At 40.5% G+C, this 20426-nt stretch overlaps 1 protein-coding gene across 5 annotated transcripts in view; it reads left to right on the top strand.

The window, feature by feature from the left end:
• The window catches only part of LOC124143765 (doublecortin domain-containing protein 2-like), a 136348-nt gene that overhangs the window by 101118 nt on the left and 14804 nt on the right, over nt 1-20426 (top strand). For 4 of the 5 annotated variants that reach the window (XM_046512852.2, XM_046512850.2, XM_046512854.2 and 1 more), the window contains exons 4-10: nt 1155-1295; nt 2176-2328; nt 3370-3474; nt 3955-4085; nt 4329-4453; nt 6348-6464; nt 9148-9228. In XM_046512852.2, the coding sequence (XP_046368808.2) occupies nt 1155-1295; nt 2176-2328; nt 3370-3474; nt 3955-4085; nt 4329-4453; nt 6348-6464; nt 9148-9228 (853 nt within the window). The remainder of the gene's footprint in view (nt 1-1154; nt 1296-2175; nt 2329-3369; nt 3475-3954; nt 4086-4328; nt 4454-6347; nt 6465-9147; nt 9229-20426) is intronic. The other variant, XM_046512853.2, reaches the window with a different exon arrangement.

Here is a 20426-nt window from a genome sequence, read left to right as displayed (position 1 = left end):
TATGCATATAATATGTTCTTATGGATATTTTTAGGTACAGGGTATGTAAGTGCACACACTTGCATATTTATAAATATTTGATTCTATTGGCCACAAATTCAATTCATGAATGGATACGGTTTGATTCACCGAATACGCGAGTGAATCGTAACAACCCTAGTAAATAGTTGTGTATTCTGATTCTGCTGTCCCATAGTAAGGGGGCCATAAAAGTGGAACTGGTTGCTTGAAAGTTCTTGGTTTTGGGAGGCCTAAGGTTTCCAACTCCTTGAAGTGTAATGTGCCTATTGTTCAGTATCAGGTTGCGATGACATCTATGCTTCTCTTGTGGTGTTGCAGCGTCAGAAATTGTCACTAGTCCTATAGTCCTTGCCAAACTGACCAATAGTTATGGTATCATTATAAGGACTAGTAGAAATTTGCCATTTTTAAGGGTTTCGCTATGTTCTCTTTATAAGGACAAGTGGACCAAAATTGTTAGTTTCTACCCCTGTGTTGGTGGTGGGACAACCAGAGCGGAGGTTGTGTCCAAACCCTCAGTCTCCCACGCTGAAATTCCTTTGAACACCCAAAGTATGGCGTATGATGGGGCAGTCTTCCCATAAACAGCATGCAGCTATTCTTGGGTGACTGTCCCTCTCTGGTAAATAAGAATTGTTATGATTGCTCTGTACACAGTTTTGTCTATTTCAATGCTGAGATGTTGGGTAGGATGCCTCAGTGTCAAAGTCAATTGTCAGCAAGTCACTGGACTGAAGCACACCAAATTGGGATAGGTGACTCAAAAAGAAAATGTTAATACCGCTACTAATATATGTCACTAATCATCAAAACATCAACACACATTTGCCAGGCTCTAAACAATACAATGTGATGTATCTGCCAGACAGCCACTCATTTACAATATACAGTCAAGTCCCGTCAATCGGACATGGTTGGTTGCAGATGATTATGTCGAATTAACGAGTATGTCGGATAAACGAAATTAAGTAGTATCAGCGTCTGTGATTGAAAATCGGACAACTACCTGATAGATAACGATACAAACATGAGTTTTACGAGTGTTGGATTAACGAGACTTGACTGTATGGTTGTACCTTTGAGAAACACATTTTACTCTGACAGTTCACTGTAAATGCATCTTCCTTCCACAGAGTATGGGCAAACAAGAAGGTATTTAACAGGCCCCGAGTTGTCACCATTGGACAGAAATCCCTAGGCGACATGGGCAAAGTCCTTGAATGTATCAATGACATGAAGTGCATCAAAGAAGAACTGGGCGGGTGTTGTGTTAGGTATGTAGCTTCGTGGAGTTGGTTGTCAGATTTGCCGGTTTTTAATGAACATGAAAGGCTGAAAATAAATGACACTGTTTGAATGCCTTTTTTCTCTTTCTTTGAAAGCAAAATATGATTAAATTGTAGAAGATGGTAACACTACATCATCTGTCTGCACAAACTATAATAAAAATATCAATGCAAGAGGATAAATTGATTTGGTGTTTTGTTTTGTTAATCTAATCTACTCAGTGACAATATTTTTGTGTTGTTCATGTCCCCACTGGGGGCAGTCGGGTAGCCTAGTGGTTAAAGCGTTCGCTTGTCACGCCGAAGACCCGGGTTCAATTCCCTACATGGGTACAATGTGTGAAGCCCATTTCTGGTGTCCCCGTGATATTGCTGGAATATTGCTAAAGCGGTGTAAAATCAGACTCGCACATACTCATGTTCCTATGGAACCAAGGTTAAAATAGGCCTGCAGCAACCAATTACTTGTATAAGAGGCAATGAATTGGATCAGGTGGTCAATCTCTCCATCTTGACTGACGGGTCCAGATTGCCAGTGATTCACAACTTATGGCAGTATTTTAAAACTATCAAAGTAATGCAGATGAACAGCTTGTAGTGCTAGACATGTGTATATGTGATAGACTGAATTGGATCTGGTGGTCAATCTGATTGCATGTAATTGTGCTCTGATAACATGGGTTTTTGCTCATGTTGTTACTCAGCGCCTAGTCCAAACTTAGTTCTTAACACTAATAGACCATGTGATAGCTGGAATATTGCTAACTGTGGCATTAAACAAAATTCACTCGCTCACTCTTGTTGATGACTCCTATGTGAATAGGCTGGTAGTGTGTGAGTGTCACAGCTGGTGTTCCTCTTCTTCCAGGTTGCACTCTAGAGGTGGGACACATATCAACGACCCCAAGCTCCTGCATCAAGATGAGGGCTATGTAGCAGTGCGGCAACATGATCGGTTTTGTATGGGCCACTACACTGACGCAACAGCGCGCAACTTTAGGACGTCCCCCAAAATAGAGAAGTAAGTGGGTGATGTCACAAGATGTCAGACCCGTGGGGATTCCGGGTTAGAATGGGTCACTAGCACTAGCTGGTTGTAAGAGGCGATGTAATGGATCGGGGGGGTCAGAGGTGGTGACTTGGTTGATGGTGTGTCTGTGTACCCTGACATCGTGGATAATCACTCGCAATATATATCATTGGATTGCCTCCAAAAATATCAGGGTATATAAGACTATCAGGGTATATTAGATAGCTACGCGATAAATCGCAAAGAACAATGAAGAACGAAGTATGGCTTATTTCATGATAAAACACTTCTGGAGATTTGAAAACATGCGCTCGCAACTTGATGACGTCGTAAATTGGACGACATTATTTTTGAGAGAGAAGTGTCTAGTGAGTTGTCCCCCATAGATGTAGGTTGAAAGCACAGATGAACACAATGGCCAAACAATCGCACCCAAAAAGTAGGAGAGATATGACAATCAGTATTTGGAGAAAAGGTACAGATAATCGACATGAAAATTGTGAGATTATGCTGGAAAGACCAAATTTAACCCCCCTGTAAATTGGATTTTTCCAAACTTGCTGCTGTCTGATTCTATTCAGGGAACCTCATTTCTTAAATAAATATTTTTAAAGCGTGTACTTTTTAATGCGCCCCTCATGGTTTATTCTCCCTGCAGTGTTTTATTGTACGATAAACAACAACCACAAATTAAGTCATCTATTTCTTAAAGAGCATTATGACCCGCTGCTATTTTTCCTGATGAAAGCTGTTTCAGCCTTGGATTGGTTGGTTGGTTTGATGGTTTGTTTGTTTGTTTTTTAAAGCCGCACTCAACAATATTCCAGCTATATGACAGCGGTCTGTAAATAATCGAGTCTGGACCAGACAATCCAGTGATTAATATCATGAGCATCGATCCAAGCAGCTGGGATCTATGACATGTATCAACCAATCCCAATCCCATTCAGCCTTGGAGTAATCCTACAGTAATGTTATGCTTTTCAGGAATATGATTTGTCTGTGTGTTTTAAACATGAGTTTTCCCCACAGATTGCCTCCCTTGAACATCAGCCGTGGCTCGAAGAACGGCAAACAGTGGTCACCTGACCACTCTCACTCCTCCTACCCCACCTCGGAGAACAGCTACAGTCATCGGTAATCTCACAACCTCATCTCCTCCATTGTCATGAATGTTACAGTGTACAGGGGCGTAGCAAAACGTTTCGAGTAAAGCATACATTGAACTGAAATATGTAAGACAGTATAGGTAAACTTCTACCAACTGACAAGCTTGTTTGATTAGCATCATTTCCAAGCTTGTGATTGGCTGCAGAAGCTGATTGGTTGTTATGCTGTCAATATATGTATTGGGACACACCAGAAAACCAGAAAAAAGGAAATGACAGATGATCTACTAATTATAAATATTTTAGGTTTGTTTCAAGAATGATATATTTTATGAAAAGTAAAGAATCATTCACACTTAATTTTATAGTCAAAACAAAGCGTGACTTTAAGGAATCCTGATCAACAGTTGATCTACTGGCTTGACATAGATTCAAATTTGATTGAAGCAAACGTCCCTTCCTATTAATGTGAACCAGACTAACAGCTGATAACTCTTGTTTTGTGAAGATACAAGAAGCACCAAAACAATCGTCAGCAACGTGAGCATCGGGAGGAGGACAATGTGTTCCCACGGAAACCAGTCACACACAAACGTGCCGCAGATCGGAAGAAAGGGCGGGAAGTGGATTATGATAAAGGTAGGAGTTACCTCCTAGCTCCTGCCCAACGTGTACCCACATTACATGTCCTGTTTTGAAAAAGCATATCTGGTCCACATCTGGTTTGATCAGCCACACATCAGTTACATCTCAACAGAATAAGTTAAAACTCTTAATTCTGCCTATTAGTTGTCCAAAATATGTCAAATATGAATCATTTATCAAAGTTATTATGTATCCTGTATTTAATATTATACCGATTCTGTGACTTTCTGTTCCCAGATGATGGTGGTGTATTCAAAGCAAAACAAACTAACCGCCAAACTTACGGGGCACGGGAGGTTGGAGAGACCCGGGATACACGGGTCGACCTCCCTATCGACCAGGTCCCTGCAGAAGAGGTCAAGGTCAGTATTGAGACACATTACCAGATGAATGTGTGACCAGTGTACCTCAGTTTGACATGATGTAATTCTGCTAGAAAAACTGCTGAAAAATCCTCCACATGGTCTAGCTAGTGATAGAGCTCTTCTGCGGTTTGAGACATCTAACATAGCATAGTCATATAATAAGGGCTGTAAAAGCCTCAGTGTTCTTACACCATCACGATAATCATGAGAGTCCAGGGGAACTTTTGACGTTTACTGAACTGAAGTTTTCAGGAGCCAATTGTGGTAGGACATTTTTACACACAGACCCTTCTCAAGTGGCAGTCCATGTAGCATATTTACATATTTATTGTATGTTCACGCTACCATTCATGCACTTAAACCACTGGGATGCACAGAAGTCATTAAGTGATATATACAGGGATGAGAATCCTCCACGGCATTCCACTGATTTCATTGTGTCAAGGGTCATACAGTTCCCAGATTCCCCGCTAACTTTTAGTGTCTTTGAAAAAAATCAATTCTCATCCCTGTTGTCATGATCACTTATTTAATACAATACCCGGCTAGACCTTCGTAGATATGTGCTTCATATCGCTGAGTTTTCGATGGATCCTATCAGCCATACAAGTAGACTAGCCTTGAGTATAACTTCTCAATCACTGGTAAGCACACATTACAAAATACGAATTAAGTCGTAGCCTAATCACCTTTTGTAAAGAAACATTAATGAAAGAGTAAACAAGAGTTTCCTAGGAGGATTGTTTAGTAGTGTTTACTAGATGTTTTAGCTTGCTTTCATCTGCATGCACAGATATTCTGCACAGTTTTCTTGATCATGTTGATGATTTAGTTAAATCTTCACATATTTCTAAATGATAATTTCTTTTGCACCAGTTTCTGTACAACTTTTCACAACTGTGTAGGTTGCGTGAGCTTTGATGCATTCTCTTTATCAAGTTGATAGACGTGACGGACTAATGGTGGTAGAGAATTCAATTTTTATAATTATGTATGATAGCAAATCAGGGTCTGTGTATTGATGTGCTCTCTACACCCAGGTGACTCAGCAGGGAATGCAAATTGGGTAGAAATGATGCATTACATTGAGTATTGACACAATATTTATATATCAGTGAAACTTTATAATGATACAAGGTTTGTTCTTGTTGGTGTACAGTCTATCCATATTGCCTCAGATCCCTTGAGGGATTCCGGGTACACATGCATTATACCGGACACTAATTCTGCCATGCTACTACTACTAATAAGCCGCACGTGACAGCATCGCTATTTGAAAAATAGGGCCATAAAGCTCAAAAGAAGCAGAAAAAATTACCCCGCTTGCATTTGTTATAGTATGGTTTAATATGATAAACCTTGAAATTGAATATCAAAGCAATGCATAAAGATCGAAAATTGGACATCAACATCGATAAAGTACTCTAAAATAGGAGCTCCTTCATGGTGTACGTCAACCTCATCAGTGACATCTGTCGGAGCCACATTTCAGCAAACACTTTGTATTTTGTATCTACTTTGAAAATTAAACATTTCATTTACTTACGAAAGCATTTGATTCAAGCCATTGTGGTGGGCAAACCCCCAAACGCCCTGATATTTAGGCGAGGCAACAAAAATGGCATTTGGAAAATTTAGAAACTGTTACTAAGGAATGAGCTCGTGCACATACCTTACCAAAATGGCAGATGGTGTCCGGTATACTGAGTTCTTGCCAGGATTGCGGTTTTGAATAGGTGCCCAGTTTGTGTAAAATAGAGTTTTATAAATGCAACTAACGAGAGTAGACTACTATATCCACCCTACTGAGTCACCTGTCAGATACTCTCATGCTCTGTAGTATTTGCTTTGCTCATATCTTGCTGCTTCTCTTCCAAACTGTATCTCTCAGGAAGAGGAGACCAGCTCGCATCCCCCCAACGATGACCACACCGCCCCTGTCCCTAGCGGTGTTGAACTTACAAAACTCCCATCAGATCAAATCACGGAAGAGGATGGAGAACAAGAGGTTCAGATATGCAATCTATCTGCATGTTAAGCATGCCCATGTTCATATCTCTCCTTATCGCCATGCATAAGTTTGCTGTCGTTGTTCATGATATAAAAAACTATATTAAAAAGCATGGTGTTATCAAAGGGGAGTAACTCCAGTTATACACACAGGATTACCTCCTTTAATCATCACACTAAGACTAGAAGTGATTAGTTAAGCTGTTGATATGTGTTGTCGTTGCTAGTGTTGATTGTTGCCGTGGTTCTGGTAAAATTTCACTGTGCTGAACTCATCATGTCATGACAGTCAAGTTCAAGGTCAAGTTCACACAGGCCTAGGAATAAATTTCTTTACTATAAAACTGACTACCCAAACAAATCAGTGTGCGAGCTTAGCCTCAATTTTGTAATTGATATCTTTTCCCGTAAAAACCAAGCCTCGTTCTCAAATGCGACCTACAAACAGTAAATACAATTTGCTAGCAGATGACATATTCACTCTCTAGTTTCTGTCAGCTGGATAAACAGGTTGCTACTAAAACAACTGTGTTTTTGTACTTTTATTAGTTTTCCATGTTACGAAATATATTCACTGAATATTCATGCTTTTCACCTGGGTGAAAAGGTTTATTCATTTCATGATGAGGACCATCTTGGATAAAATGATCCCAACTGTATGCATACCTGACAGGGACGACATGGGCTACCATAATGATACGATGTCTTAAATTTTTTCTCAAGAGGAATACCATCATTCCAGCTTTTGTTTCTATTTCCTTTCTGACTTTTTGGATGGCATAAATGCACACACATTCACAAGATGCAAAATTCTGCGAGCGTTTACAAGTTCTACATAATATTAATGCATACACAAGCCTTATTGGTAAAAATGTACTCTTGATATTTTCCACTTGAAAATTCATTGGTTTTAGAGGCGTCAGAATTCCAATATGTTCATACCTTTCTTGACAAATCTTCAGTGGTGTCAGTTGGAAGTCGCATCATGATAAATAGTTAGTAAGAAACTGGTATTCCAAGTTAGTGCCAAGAAAATAACATATGAAACACACAATTTAGCCATGATTGGGCATAAAAATGCAATAGCCAAGGTATAATCCAAAAGTAATCGTCCACCACAACAGAAACAGTAGTATACTGCTACAGCAGATGATGGGTTTGAGCCAATCATTTTACTGATAGAGGTCACGTGACTAAAATCTTGACTACTTCCGGTGCTGTGAAGGGTTACTTTTCCTAATTAAAACTAACAAACCAATACATATTTGAGATTTAAGTTCTGATTTATTTAAGCGCAAATGTCTGTTCAGTGTGATAACACTCACAAACTATGTCCAGACAGCTTAAGACAGAAAGAACCAAATGTCAAACACCACAACCTGTAAACCATCAGTTTAGACCCCTGACACAAATTAGACCCTCAATGACATATCAGTCAACACAAATTTAAACAAACGGTGTAAAACTGCCCTAAAGTAACATATCTGTCATTAGAATGTGATGCTATCAGTAAGGTGCCAGATTTATTTATGTTTCTGGCCGCTCTGTGTGGGACTTCTTGGTCACTTCGAGGGGGAAACTGGGGACTGTCTTTTATCCAATTAAAAACATGTTTACAGTTCTAGCTCCTCCTATTTTAAGTTGGATATAGGAAGCTTAGTGACCAGTGATTGCAGGAAACACAGGAATTGGCCCCTCCTCCCCTTAAGATAGATGGAACCCATATTTTTGTGAATGACTTCTACCCTGTGAGAGAATATTTTGAGGTCACGTGACTTCAATAAACATGTTCTCACAACTTCTACAGTGCATGGATTGGTTATATTTTGGTAGTATTTTGATAAATTGACACATGTGGAAATGGGAAATATATGAAAACATTACATGTTCAAATAGGATTTGTAATAAAAGGTTTATATGAGGTAGGTGTAGAGCCCAGGATTTTTCACTTCCTGTGACGGGTTGTGACGTCACTATGGGGATTTTAGCATTGAATCTATTTATAACCTGTGTGAAAGCGAGGCTTGGTTTTCATCTATAAGCAGTAACATAGGCTGAGCTCGCACACTGAATAGGAAATGGAATAAGACATATATTTTAAAGGTTATCATTAGATATAGATGAATTGATGTTACAGAATTAATTTATAACCTCAACTTGACACATTCAACCAAAACTTGATCTCTGCACAACCACAAAGACTTTGAGAATGCCATGTTGTACAATAATGCATTAATACTGGGTAAAACAATACTTTAATGTTTTGAAAATAGCACATACAAATGAACCCATCAATTCCTAATTTAAATACAAGCAGAACTTACTCTCACGTTATTTCAATTGCTACTAATCTTGTTGATCAAGAAGATTAGGGTAGAATGTAGCAAATGTATAATTAGGTATCTATTTTGTTTTGAGGACTTGCACTTTGACTTGAAATTGTGTATATTGTACACTAGTTCTTACAGATTAGAATATAATTATATTTTAAAAAAGATTTTAAAAGTTTGATTATAATGTTAACTGTTTATTTTTCAAGATGATTGACATGATTGATGCACCTTACTCTTGATGCTATTCTGACTCCAGTGTTGTCATAACGCATGTTCGGAGAATGGTTTTAATTGTTGTTTAGTATCAGTCGGGATCTGTCGTTGAGATATTGACCTTCACTTTTTCAGGATGAGCGTATCCGAGGAAAGCCAAACAGTCACAACAACCATAATAATAACAACCGGACTCCACCCAAACACACCAGCAAGGTAGGATACTCATGATGACATATTTATGATATTGTTTCCCAGTTTCCCCTGTCAGTGCCCGGGCACTGGTTCCAGATGGAACAGGGAAATCTTGCGTTGTGCTCCCTCCTCAGATTCATTGATACATGATTTCACTCAACATTTGGAGGTTAGCATATTTGGAAGATGGCCTTAACACTAAATATACTTGAGGTGGAGTTTCCTACTGTCCTCAATTTTTTGTGTAACTTTCAAAAACATTAATTTTCTAACATAATCCGTAGTGGTCATACAGCTAATACGAGATTGGCTGTGTATTTAGTGCCAGTATGTAAAGTGAAGGGCATTTAGAGGTCCTTGAGTAAACTGCCTGTAGTTATGCTGGCGGCATCAACAGGGACAGCTCATATTTATAGGAAATGAGTTCCTCTCTTAGAAGTAGTGAGAAGGTATTATGTTCTTCCTCTGCTAGCATTGTATGAGGCAGAGGAAGAGTGAAGTCATGAAATTGTTTGAACCATTCAACATCTTTTTGTATCGTAACAATTAACTAATCCTTCCTTTATATTGTAAAACTTTTGAAACAACGGAAGTTAGTTGTTGGATTATTATCTTGGACAATGTACATCTTGTACTTCTTTAAGTCGCTAGTCACAGTCACCAGCTTTAATAGTTAATGAAAATATTTTTGACATGTATTTTGTTGTTTATTTGATGCTATTTCAATTTTGAGTGATCACCTCTGCATGAGTGCCACGCATGCATTCCATGTCTTCAGCAAATGTTAATGTCTTGTCTCAAACTGCATGAAGGTTGAAGTTCACGTCTCCCATGTGGCTTGTCACACCACTGACATGGCCTGCTGTGTTTGTGTATGTCTTCCTGAACTTGTTAACAACACACCAGCAGCAGAGTACACCTAATTAGTGCTTAATTCACACTAACACTCTCAAGTAGACTAACTTGGCTCGTTCTGTGAGCCTGTGTATACTGGTAACTAACAATAATTAGCCCTGTTGTCATGGTGGAGGGGAGATAACTCTGTCTCGGTGCTGGGACCTTGATTCACCACATGGTATCAGAACAAAAATGAAATCAATTTGAAATATATTTGGATAAAATGTTATAACTTAGTCTAGGTGTTGAGATGAAATCTTTTTTGTTAAGCAAAATATTTTGCAATGTAAAGATGGTTTTCATTCAATTACGTTGATCTACCTATATTAACATTTGGAATCAGTTAGTAAATACATGAATTTTGAAGTGCATCTCTTCCCCAACACATTGACGAGTAGCAGCAGGTGAAGCTAGCTAATTAGTTCACTCTAGAATGACACCATGTGCAAACAGTTTAGATTGTACATTTCACGTGAGCAGAGCTTGTGGGCAGAGCATGTCCTTGTGTTATGTTCTGGTGGTATGCAGTTTGCACTAATTTCTTTGATCGCACTACACCTTGTCTTGTCTTTCATATTAATCCCAGGAAAATTATGCAGTCAAGGAATTGGAACTTAATCAGATTTGTTGAGGTCGATAGCAGAGGTTCATTTTCAATGAGCCTAATTTGAAAAATACGATGTTGGCCATGACTCAACTGATCTGTAGAGCAGTAGAACTGGCTGATGGTTTTGCATCATCCTTCTCCTGTCTTTCCCATTTTCTCAGTGCATTTATAGCTTAAATCTGCTAGTGCAGGATTGAACTTCTGTATAGGCCAGATATTTGATATTTCAGTAGATTTGAGAAGCGTTGGGACAGTCGAGTGAGTGCCAACTGAAGACCTGGGTTCAAATTCCCACCATTTGAATCCATTCCCAGTGTGCCCATCTGGAATGTTGCTAAAAGTGGCAATAAATCGATTCCATCATATATTTAAATGCAAAGTCCTGGCTGCTTCTGATGTCTTGAGATATGGCCTGAGATATATCAACTGTCCATTGTTTGGTCATATAACCCCCCCCCCCCCCCCCCCCAATTTGCCATGCCAAGATCTGCTGCTGATGTCAGTCCTGTCAGACAGCCCTATTTTCATGTTCCTCGGCTTCCTACGACTACTGTCTCTTCAGGCCTCCCACCCACAGCATGCCCTGGTACACTGAAATACTGTTCACAGCGGCATTATACACAACTCACTTACTGTTACAGTAGCAAAGCTCCCTCAACTTCTTGTGACAAATAATGTTCACTTAACTCCCAAATTTGTTGGAAATATAATTAAACGCACAGAGGAATAGCAGAGCGTCAGTGAATAGACACATCGGCACCTGTTGAGTCACCCTTCCTGACGAGGACGTCTACAATGTCTACATTTTATGAATTTTGACATGTTTGTTTTGATGACAAGCACACAACATTCAAGGAGGACCGAGTGTGATATTGTTCTAACCTGTTTCAGTTATATTTCAGGAAAAGAGACCTGGGGATCACTTGATTAATGTATCTTTATTCTTCTACCAACCAGTTGTCAGCTTCCTCATCAGTCATAACTTAACTGTTAGTCCTAAGTCATGTAGGTTTAGATATCTGACTACTCACACCCTTATTAGTAGTGCAGTACTTAGTAATGTTGACAAAAATGGCTCTCTAGCAAGATATAGCATATGTTAGGTTGTCAGATTTGAAAAAAGAATACTGAGCCTTAAATAAAAACTAGTTTGTTCTCTAGTATGCTGTTGTGCCTATGAATCAACATTGTTTAGTTTCCCAAATGTTTGCTAGCTCCTGAGAATAAAGACTTAATTGTTCCCCCAATATGCTGTAGTCCCTCTGAGCTAAGACTAAGCTTTTCCCCCAATAGGTTGTAGTGTCTGTGAACCAAGACTAAGCTGTTCCTCCAATATGCTGTAGTGTCTGTGAACCAAGACTAAGCTGTTCCCCCAATATGCTGTAATGTCTGTGAACCAAGACTAAGCTGATCCCCCAATATGCTGTAGTGTCTGTGAACCAAGACTAAGCTGTTCCCCCAATATGCTGTAGTCTCTCTGAACCAAGACTAAGCTGTTCCCGCAATATGCTGTAGTGTCTGTGAACTAAGACTAAGCTGTTCCCCCAATATGCTGTAGTGTCTGTGAACCAAGACTAAGCTTTTTCCCCAATATGCTGTAGTGTCTGTGAACCAAGACTAAGCTGTTCCCTCAATATGCTGTAGTGTCTGTGAACCAAGACTAAGCTGTTCCCCCAATATGCTGTAGTGTCTGTGAACCAAGATAAGCTGTTCTCCAATATGCTGTAGTGCCAGTGTATCAAGACTAAATTGATGCCCAATAAGCTGCAGATGCAGTTCTGAGAGCTTTTAGTGATTAGAGTTTCTACCAGAACAAGCACTATGTTAATCAAGGTCAACAAAGGTTGTCTTTAACAACGAGTAGCATATAGCCATGGCTCCCTGTTCACCAGCCGTTGTACAGTTAGTCATGTCCTTCTTACAGACCTAATGTCAGACTTACTATCTATCTTCCTTTCACTATTACATACAACAATCTTTCCAAGATACCTATTAACTAGTAATATAAAATTTGCTTAAGCTATTGCTGAACTATGCAACCTAACAATTTCTACAGTGTCAATTTCATGTATAAATGTCACATATGATTGACATGACCCCTATATTGTAATGAGACATCTGGAGTGATGGTAATGGCTAATTCAAAACTTGAATCATATACATTATTTTTCTTTTCTTTCATTAATCCCAGTCCTAACACAGTCACCATTATTTTCTATATCATCATCAGACCATGCATTTCATTTCTTGCATGTGCATGTAATCTTTTAACAATAACAGCTTTTAATATGTATATATGCTTTTCATTGGTTCTACAGCTAGTTTTACACCGAAGCAATGTCTATCACAGGTCTCTATTGTAATTTGTGATCGGTCAACTGCAAGTGTCATACTTACAAAGGTGTACCTTTACCTTTGGGTGAACAATTTCAATTTATTTTTTATGAAATAAAAGAAAGAAAATGTAGTTATTTGCCCTATTGATTGTTCAGTATGCTATCTCAGTATTTATCACAGAATGAAATTTGTCTGGACGATTTTGAGTGTTACCGTTTCAGAACAATTGCCAATCTCTTCGCAAATGCTTCAAGGGTTGGAAATAGAATGTAATGCATCAAGGAAATGTGTTTTTATGCATCAGACATCTGATCTCCGCAACAATTAAAATCACAAATGTGTTATCAGTTTTATAAGAATATCTTTATATACCGATGAAAGCTTTTGAAGGTTATACAATAAAAACACAACAGGCACCTAACCCATTTTGAAGAATAGCTGTTTTATTCTTAGTTTGTTTACACGCAAATGCCCCCCAAATATGCAGGCCAGTCTGTCCATATGCACATAATGCTCTGGATAACAAACAAGTTCTTCCTCCCATCTTACGTGACTTGATATACCTGATCACACTGCCGAAAACAGATGGTTTTGGGGGTTGTTTTTTTTGCCTTATGGAGGATGTTTTGGGTTATTCATGGTAAAGAGTAATGTGTTAGGAAGGGTGTGTCCAGAAACTCCTGTATGTATCGTGGTAGTCATCAAACATTGTACATGATTGTATATTACAGTGTACTTGATATATTTTGTGCTGATGTCTGTATTGAAATAACATGTTTATTTACGTGTGTCATTGTCACAATGTGAAATTCAAGCAATTCTTTGCAATAAAGAAGTAAAACCCATGGTCCTCATTTGTTGTTTTTTGAGAAGTAAGAGATTAGGCAATAAGAGTGTATACTTTTTATGCATATAAATTCATTCTGATGAACATGATACAGAGCATCAAGTACACAATGCAGTGACTGTTAAGATAAATACAGCAATGACCTGCACAGTGTTGTACAGGCATTTAGCATTTAATAAAGGTGTCTTGATACTCATTTGTGTTTAGGCCTGACTAGTTTGTCTTCTGGTTTCGCAGATTTTATGATTTTTAATGTTATAAAATGTCTGTTGGTTTGGGGTTAATTTCTTTTTAAAATTAAAATAAATTTTATACAAAGAACAAAACAAAAAACAATAAAAAACATCTCAATGTGAACATTTTTAACTTTTTTACCTTTCTTTTACTTTTGTTTTTATTTTTTCAAATTTTAGGCAGGCTTTAATTTATAAGTTGGACTTTAAAAAATAATTTCTACACGTTTTGAAACATTGCTATAAGTATACACTCGGCCTATCCTGATTGTTATCCTACATTCTACATGTTGATTCCCCTCATGTACTTGACTCTATACTGTCTCATGTTTACTTTACCTGTATCCCCAGCACTTCTTGAATAAATTTGTTGTGTCATCTTGCAATTTTGCTTGTATATATGCTGATTATACTCCAGAACTGTTCAACGATAACATGAAATTATAGGCTATCACTTTTCATTTTATGTCAAACCCAGTTTTAGAAATCTGCATAATTTTCCTGATCTTTTCCCATATACTGTTCCCCTGCACTTCCCGTGTGTTGTGTCACTAGCCGTGTGGCTGCATGCAGCTTGAATGCACTAACACCTACCACTAACACTTTAACACAGAGACTTGAACTACCTTGTGTCTTTGTGGTGCTGTTCCCTGGCGTGTGCACTTGCTTGTTGCTTCATGGTGTTCTTTAGACCAGCTGGCATATTTATGTATATGTGTTGATGATGAGCTCAGATAGTCGAAGACTAGCTGCGTTTATATACTGGTAATGGTCAATGTCCATAGTCTGTACATCCTTCCATCTACAGTGACACAGATCCTTTGATTGTTTATTACATATGTTTATGCTGCCAATAATAATCATTCAAACTGGAGGGTTTCTGGACTAAACAGGTCCACTCTAAGAAAGTTTTACTGTGTTCTATTGTACATGGTTTTAGCATCTGCTGTGAAACCACTGGACCAATGACACTGAACTTGGCATGATTGTTCCCATGTCTAAAGTTTGCACAAAATCTCCAATCCGAAATTAAGTATAAGACAGTAAAATCAAGTTTGGTCATTTTTGCTAAAAGCCATGAAAAGTTTGTCATTAGTTGATCTGAAAATATTATATCTTGACATTTTTGGGGGTTTTTGTTTAGTTTTTATTACCTGTTTGGGCCTTTGAACAAAAATAACTCCCAAAGTCTAGTGATATCCCGGATGTGACATCTCCTGTGAAGCAACATGGCCTATGAAGCTGAATCTCTTTGCATGGATGATCTCACCAAGGATGTCACTGATATTTTAAAAAAAGACTAGCTAGTTTTCAATATGGCCACAATAGCATCCACTCTAGATCTGTTTCAGGACCATTATGCAGACATTTATGTGTGTATACATGTACACTTTTGTGTGTTGTGAATTTGCAGTGTCCTTTAACATTAATCTACCATGTTTTTATTACAATTTCTTTACAGTTTGAATTTTGAACAGAGATTCAACCTCTTAAATCTATTATATAAGGACATGGCTCCATTATGACAGGCTCCGCCATCATGCATGATAGCGGAGCTTCAAATTAAGACAAGAGATATTATTGGATGAAATGGTCGCGGATGTGGAGGTACTGGTGGACTACGGCAATGAGCTTAACCCCTGTTAAGCAACCCCAACTGCAGCAACCGCTGCCAAGCAACCCATGTTGCTTACCGATGCAGCATCTGCTGCCCCGCAACTACCGTTGCCAAGCAACCCATGTTGCTTACCAATGCAGCGCCTGCTGCCCTGCAACTACCGTTGCCAAGCAACCCATGTTGCTTACCAATGCAGCGCCCGCTGCCCTGCAACTACCGTTGCCAAGCAACCCATGTTGCTATGCAGCTATCGCTGCCAGGCAAGTACCATTGCCAAACCATGAGCGAGGGCAACTATTGTTGCCAAGCTGACCATCCGCTGTAAAGCGGACACTAAGCCATCTGCTGTAAAGCAGAATGGATAAATTGGTTCCTGCTGTAAAGCGGGTAACCCTATCCTAAATAATTTATAATTTGGGATGTATCCCAAGACGCCAAATGTAACTTGTAATGCAGTCCACCAGCACCCCGCCCATCCGCAACATTTTATTCATGACAACATCATTATATACAAACATTATGCTCCAGTAAAATTCCACCAATTGACAACTGCAAAGCTTGAATAACTTGGAATTAAGGATAACAGGGTGGGTGGGTGGGTGCAACGAACTATAGATGAATGCGCGAATATAACTATGTGTTGTACGGCTGAAAGCTGGAGAGCAAGTGCTGCGTGAGCTGATGCCACGCTACAACAGGTCATAGAAAATATAAACAAACGCTCCTTTACCGGACGTGCCAAGAGCGGATCTAGGCCAGAGACGATGGCACCATGCAAAACGGCACGTAGCCGCACGGAATGAAGGTATTTCGCTGTAATAATATTAGCAACTGTGCCAAGCCTAACATAAAGGCATTTAGTTCTAATCACTAAATGCTATTATATAAGGACATGGCTCCATTATGACAGGCTCCGCCATCATGCATGATAGCGGAGCTTCAAATTAAGACAAGAGATATTATTGGATGAAATGGTCACGGATGTGGAGGTACTGGTGGACTACGGCAATGAGCTTAACCCCTGTTAAGCAACCCCAACTGCAGCAACCGCTGCCAAGCAACCCATGTTGCTTACCGATGCAGCATCTGCTGCCCCGCAACTTCCGTTGCCAAGCAACCCATGTTGCTTACCAATGCAGCGCCTGCTGCCCTGCAACTACCGTTGCCAAGCAACCCATGTTGCTTACCAATGCAGCGCCCGCTGCCCTGCAACTACCGTTGCCAAGCAACCCATGTTGCTATGCAGCTATCGCTGCCAGGCAAGTACCATTGCCAAACCATGAGCGAGGGCAACTATTGTTGCCAAGCTGACCATCCGCTGTAAAGCGGACACTAAGCCATCTGCTGTAAAGCAGAATGGATAAATTGGTTCCTGCTGTAAAGCGGGTAACCCTATCCTAAATAATTTATAATTTGGGATGTATCCCAAGACGCCAAATGTAACTTGTAATGCAGTCCACCAGCACCCCGCCACAAGCACCAAGGTGCTTCCCCACAACCACGACCATTCGCGCTCATGTACACCCACCGTGTTATCCTATACTGAAAATGTTTCCTACAAACATACTGCGGAAAGGGAGCTGCCAATGTTTTGTGTGAAAAGATCAAGTCCGGCCGGTGACAAATGAACCCCGTCACGCAGGTACAGTTGCTGCTCCTGCCGGTTGAACACTGTGTGAGGAACCCGTATCCCCCCAAGCTCACGGGCCCTGTTCCCCACTCGTCTGTTCAGCTTCTGCCTGGCCCCGTCCAGGTCCCGGGCACGGCTGGCTACATGCCAGTACCTCCGTGGCAGCATGTCTGACCACAGAATGACAGCACCGGGTAGGAGGAGGTGTATCCTCAGGAGTGCAAGCTTGATCTCATGATATAGCTGACACGTGGTTACCTTACCCAGGTCGTTCGAACCAAGGTGAATCACCACCGCCTTTGGTGGTGTCTGCATTGCTTTGACCTGGGCATCTATCAGCTCGGTCAGCTCCTCCCACCTCATGCCGCCCCTTGCCAACCAGAGACATCCCCCTGGAATACCGAAGTCACTGTCCTGTAGGTGCTCTCTCGCCCGGGTCAGGAAGCTGGACCCAATCAACCATACTGAAAACATGAATCAATAGGAAGAAAACTGTTCTCGCATGGTTGGCGATTTAAATGTTTGCAGGTATGCGTATATAGCTTTTATAACATTCTGACCCCCACCTACCAAAGTGCTGTATCAAATCTGAACTCACTCCGTTACCGGCTGCTGTCGTTGCTGCGCCAATCCTGAAGGAATGAGAAGAGTATGCTGCTGTGCAGATGCCGCTATGCGCCAGTGCTCTTTTTAGCACGGCCTGAAATTGATACCTGGTCAGGGGAGATTTATCAAAGTGTACGAAAACTTGAGTCTGACCCTGTGATCGAACTGTTAGGTATGCTTTAACTGCAGCCACTGGACACAGATTGTGGCCAGGTATGGCGGAAATGGAAACAACTATGCCATGTGAGTGCCTGTCGGTTTTTGAATGCCTTAGAGCGACTGTTACTGTCTTAGTCGTGTCTTGGACTTCTAGGTCCAAGAAAGCGCACCCTGGCTGAGAAAGTTTGGTTTGCACGAGTTCACTCACCCGAAAGAAACCAAAGAAGGCCAAGCAATATACTGCTTTGAACAATCTTACTTCATAGGTAGAAGAGCAGACAAATTGCAGGTTGTTTACAATTACTTTGAGCAGGTCTATTGTTATTGGTTTTCTGTGATCCTGCCTCCCCTGACACTTTTGCATCCCCGTAATCATTTTAGTAATAACAAAGTGGCCGGTGCGGTCTTCCATGCTGTGTAGCCTATGGTACGTTGAGATACCGGCCATATACGTTCTTACCGTACTCGGTGCATGTCCTGACACTGACAGGTGAGCAATGAAATGTACCAGATGAGCTATTGGAACCGGCCAGGCATCTCCCAGGTTTTGTGATGCCCTGAATACTTGCAACGCTTGGGTTCCTGCCTGGTAAGTTGCCCACGTGTTTGCCGCCAATGATCGCTGAAGGAGCCTCTCTGCCTCGATTGTTAGCCCTGCCAGAGATTGTCTGGAAGTGGTGTGGGATGCAGATTGGCTGATGGAGCTGCATTGCGGAATCGTTCCCACTGAAATCTCGACAGTGCATCTGCGATAATATTGTCGTGTGTTGTTATATATCTGGCCTTGAACAAAATGTTGTGTTTGAGGCACTGCAGCACTAGCTGCCTAATCAGTGACATGATTCTGGTAATAGCACATGACAATCATTTACACTACTGCTGAGAGGTCAGATGGACATTTTAGTCTAATTGTAATATATGTTATTTTTGTGAATTATTCAATTCATTGTGTTCATAAATGAATGTAGGCAATCCTTGTCACATCAAGGAGCATTCATTTTTAGCAAAGTTACGAAGTTAGATCTATGTCAGATATCACACAACCAGCAACTGCTGAGTAACTTCAAGTCAAGTGAAATTGAATAGTTCCCTCAAATGATGCAACAACAAACTGAAATGAATGCCCCTAAAAAATAATGAGAGGAAAGTTCAGTGTACAATAAGGGGGTGAGGATTGCCACCTTGAATGCATCGTGCTGAACTCTGTTTATGAGTCGGGTACAATGTGTGAAGCCTATTTCTGGTGATACTGCTGGAATATTGCTAAAAGCAGCATATCCCATACTAACTCACTGTCTATGAGTCCATGAGTCCTGCAGACATCAGGCATTCTGCAGTTTCCATCCCATTCCATGGGAGTTACGATCATCTTGGTGCTAAGATCGTTTTGTGCAAGTGGTCCAAGGGTACTGTTGTACAAAACAACCTTAGCGCTACGACTGTCGTCTATGTTGAGGTATAGGAGTTACGATCGCCTTAGCGCAAAGATCGCTTTGTACAACAGCACCCGGCTATTGTGTGATAATGTTAGCATGGAGGGCATCATTCTTGGCTCGTGCTTGATGTTATCCTTGTTGTGCCAGACGAATGATAACAGGTGTGATGATCTCATCCCTGGGAAGTATACAAGTCACAGCACTACGTCTGACGATCGTTTCGACGGCCAACCTCAATGCCACACCATCAAGCTTCTACCCCCAAAACGATCATGTTGTGCAGTGATACAGTTGGCATATGGCTCTTTGTTGGTCTTCCAGACATGACCCTGCCATCATTGAAGTCCAGACAGTATCTGGGGCAGTCGGGTAGCCTAGCGGTTAAAGCTTTCGCTTGTCACGCCGAAGACCCGGGTTGAATCCCTACATGGGTACAATATTTGAAGCCCATTTCTGGTGTCCTCTGCCATGATATTGCTGGAATATTGCTAAAAGCGACATAAAATCACTCGCCCAGACAGTACCTGGATTCATCTGGGAAAAGTTGACAATGGCTGTTCCTAAACGTGCAATGTTGTTTTGCTCAAACCAATCTTTCTTGACAACAGTGAAATGCCTTTTAATGGCTTTTGTGGTCTATTCAAAACTGTCCTTAGAAATCCTGTCCTTTGCGACCATTGAAACTCCTCCAGGAGATATATTGCTGTGTTGAAACAGTTGCTCTGTAGTGTAGCCAACTATTGGTTTTCTCAAGGAGTTGTCACCCTTGGATGATCTGTGCCTGACATCCTTTTCACAAAGCTGTCTTAGCTAAGACAAATCTCAGTGACTTACAACTAAAATTGCGAC

The sequence above is a fragment of the Haliotis rufescens genome, unplaced genomic scaffold, assembly GCF_023055435.1.
Source record: "Haliotis rufescens isolate VD_foot unplaced genomic scaffold, xgHalRufe1.0.p SCAF_1, whole genome shotgun sequence".
NCBI lineage: Eukaryota > Metazoa > Mollusca > Gastropoda > Lepetellida > Haliotidae > Haliotis > Haliotis rufescens.
The sequence above is the reverse complement of the archived record's forward strand: the minus strand, read 5'-3'. Positions and strand labels throughout refer to the sequence as shown.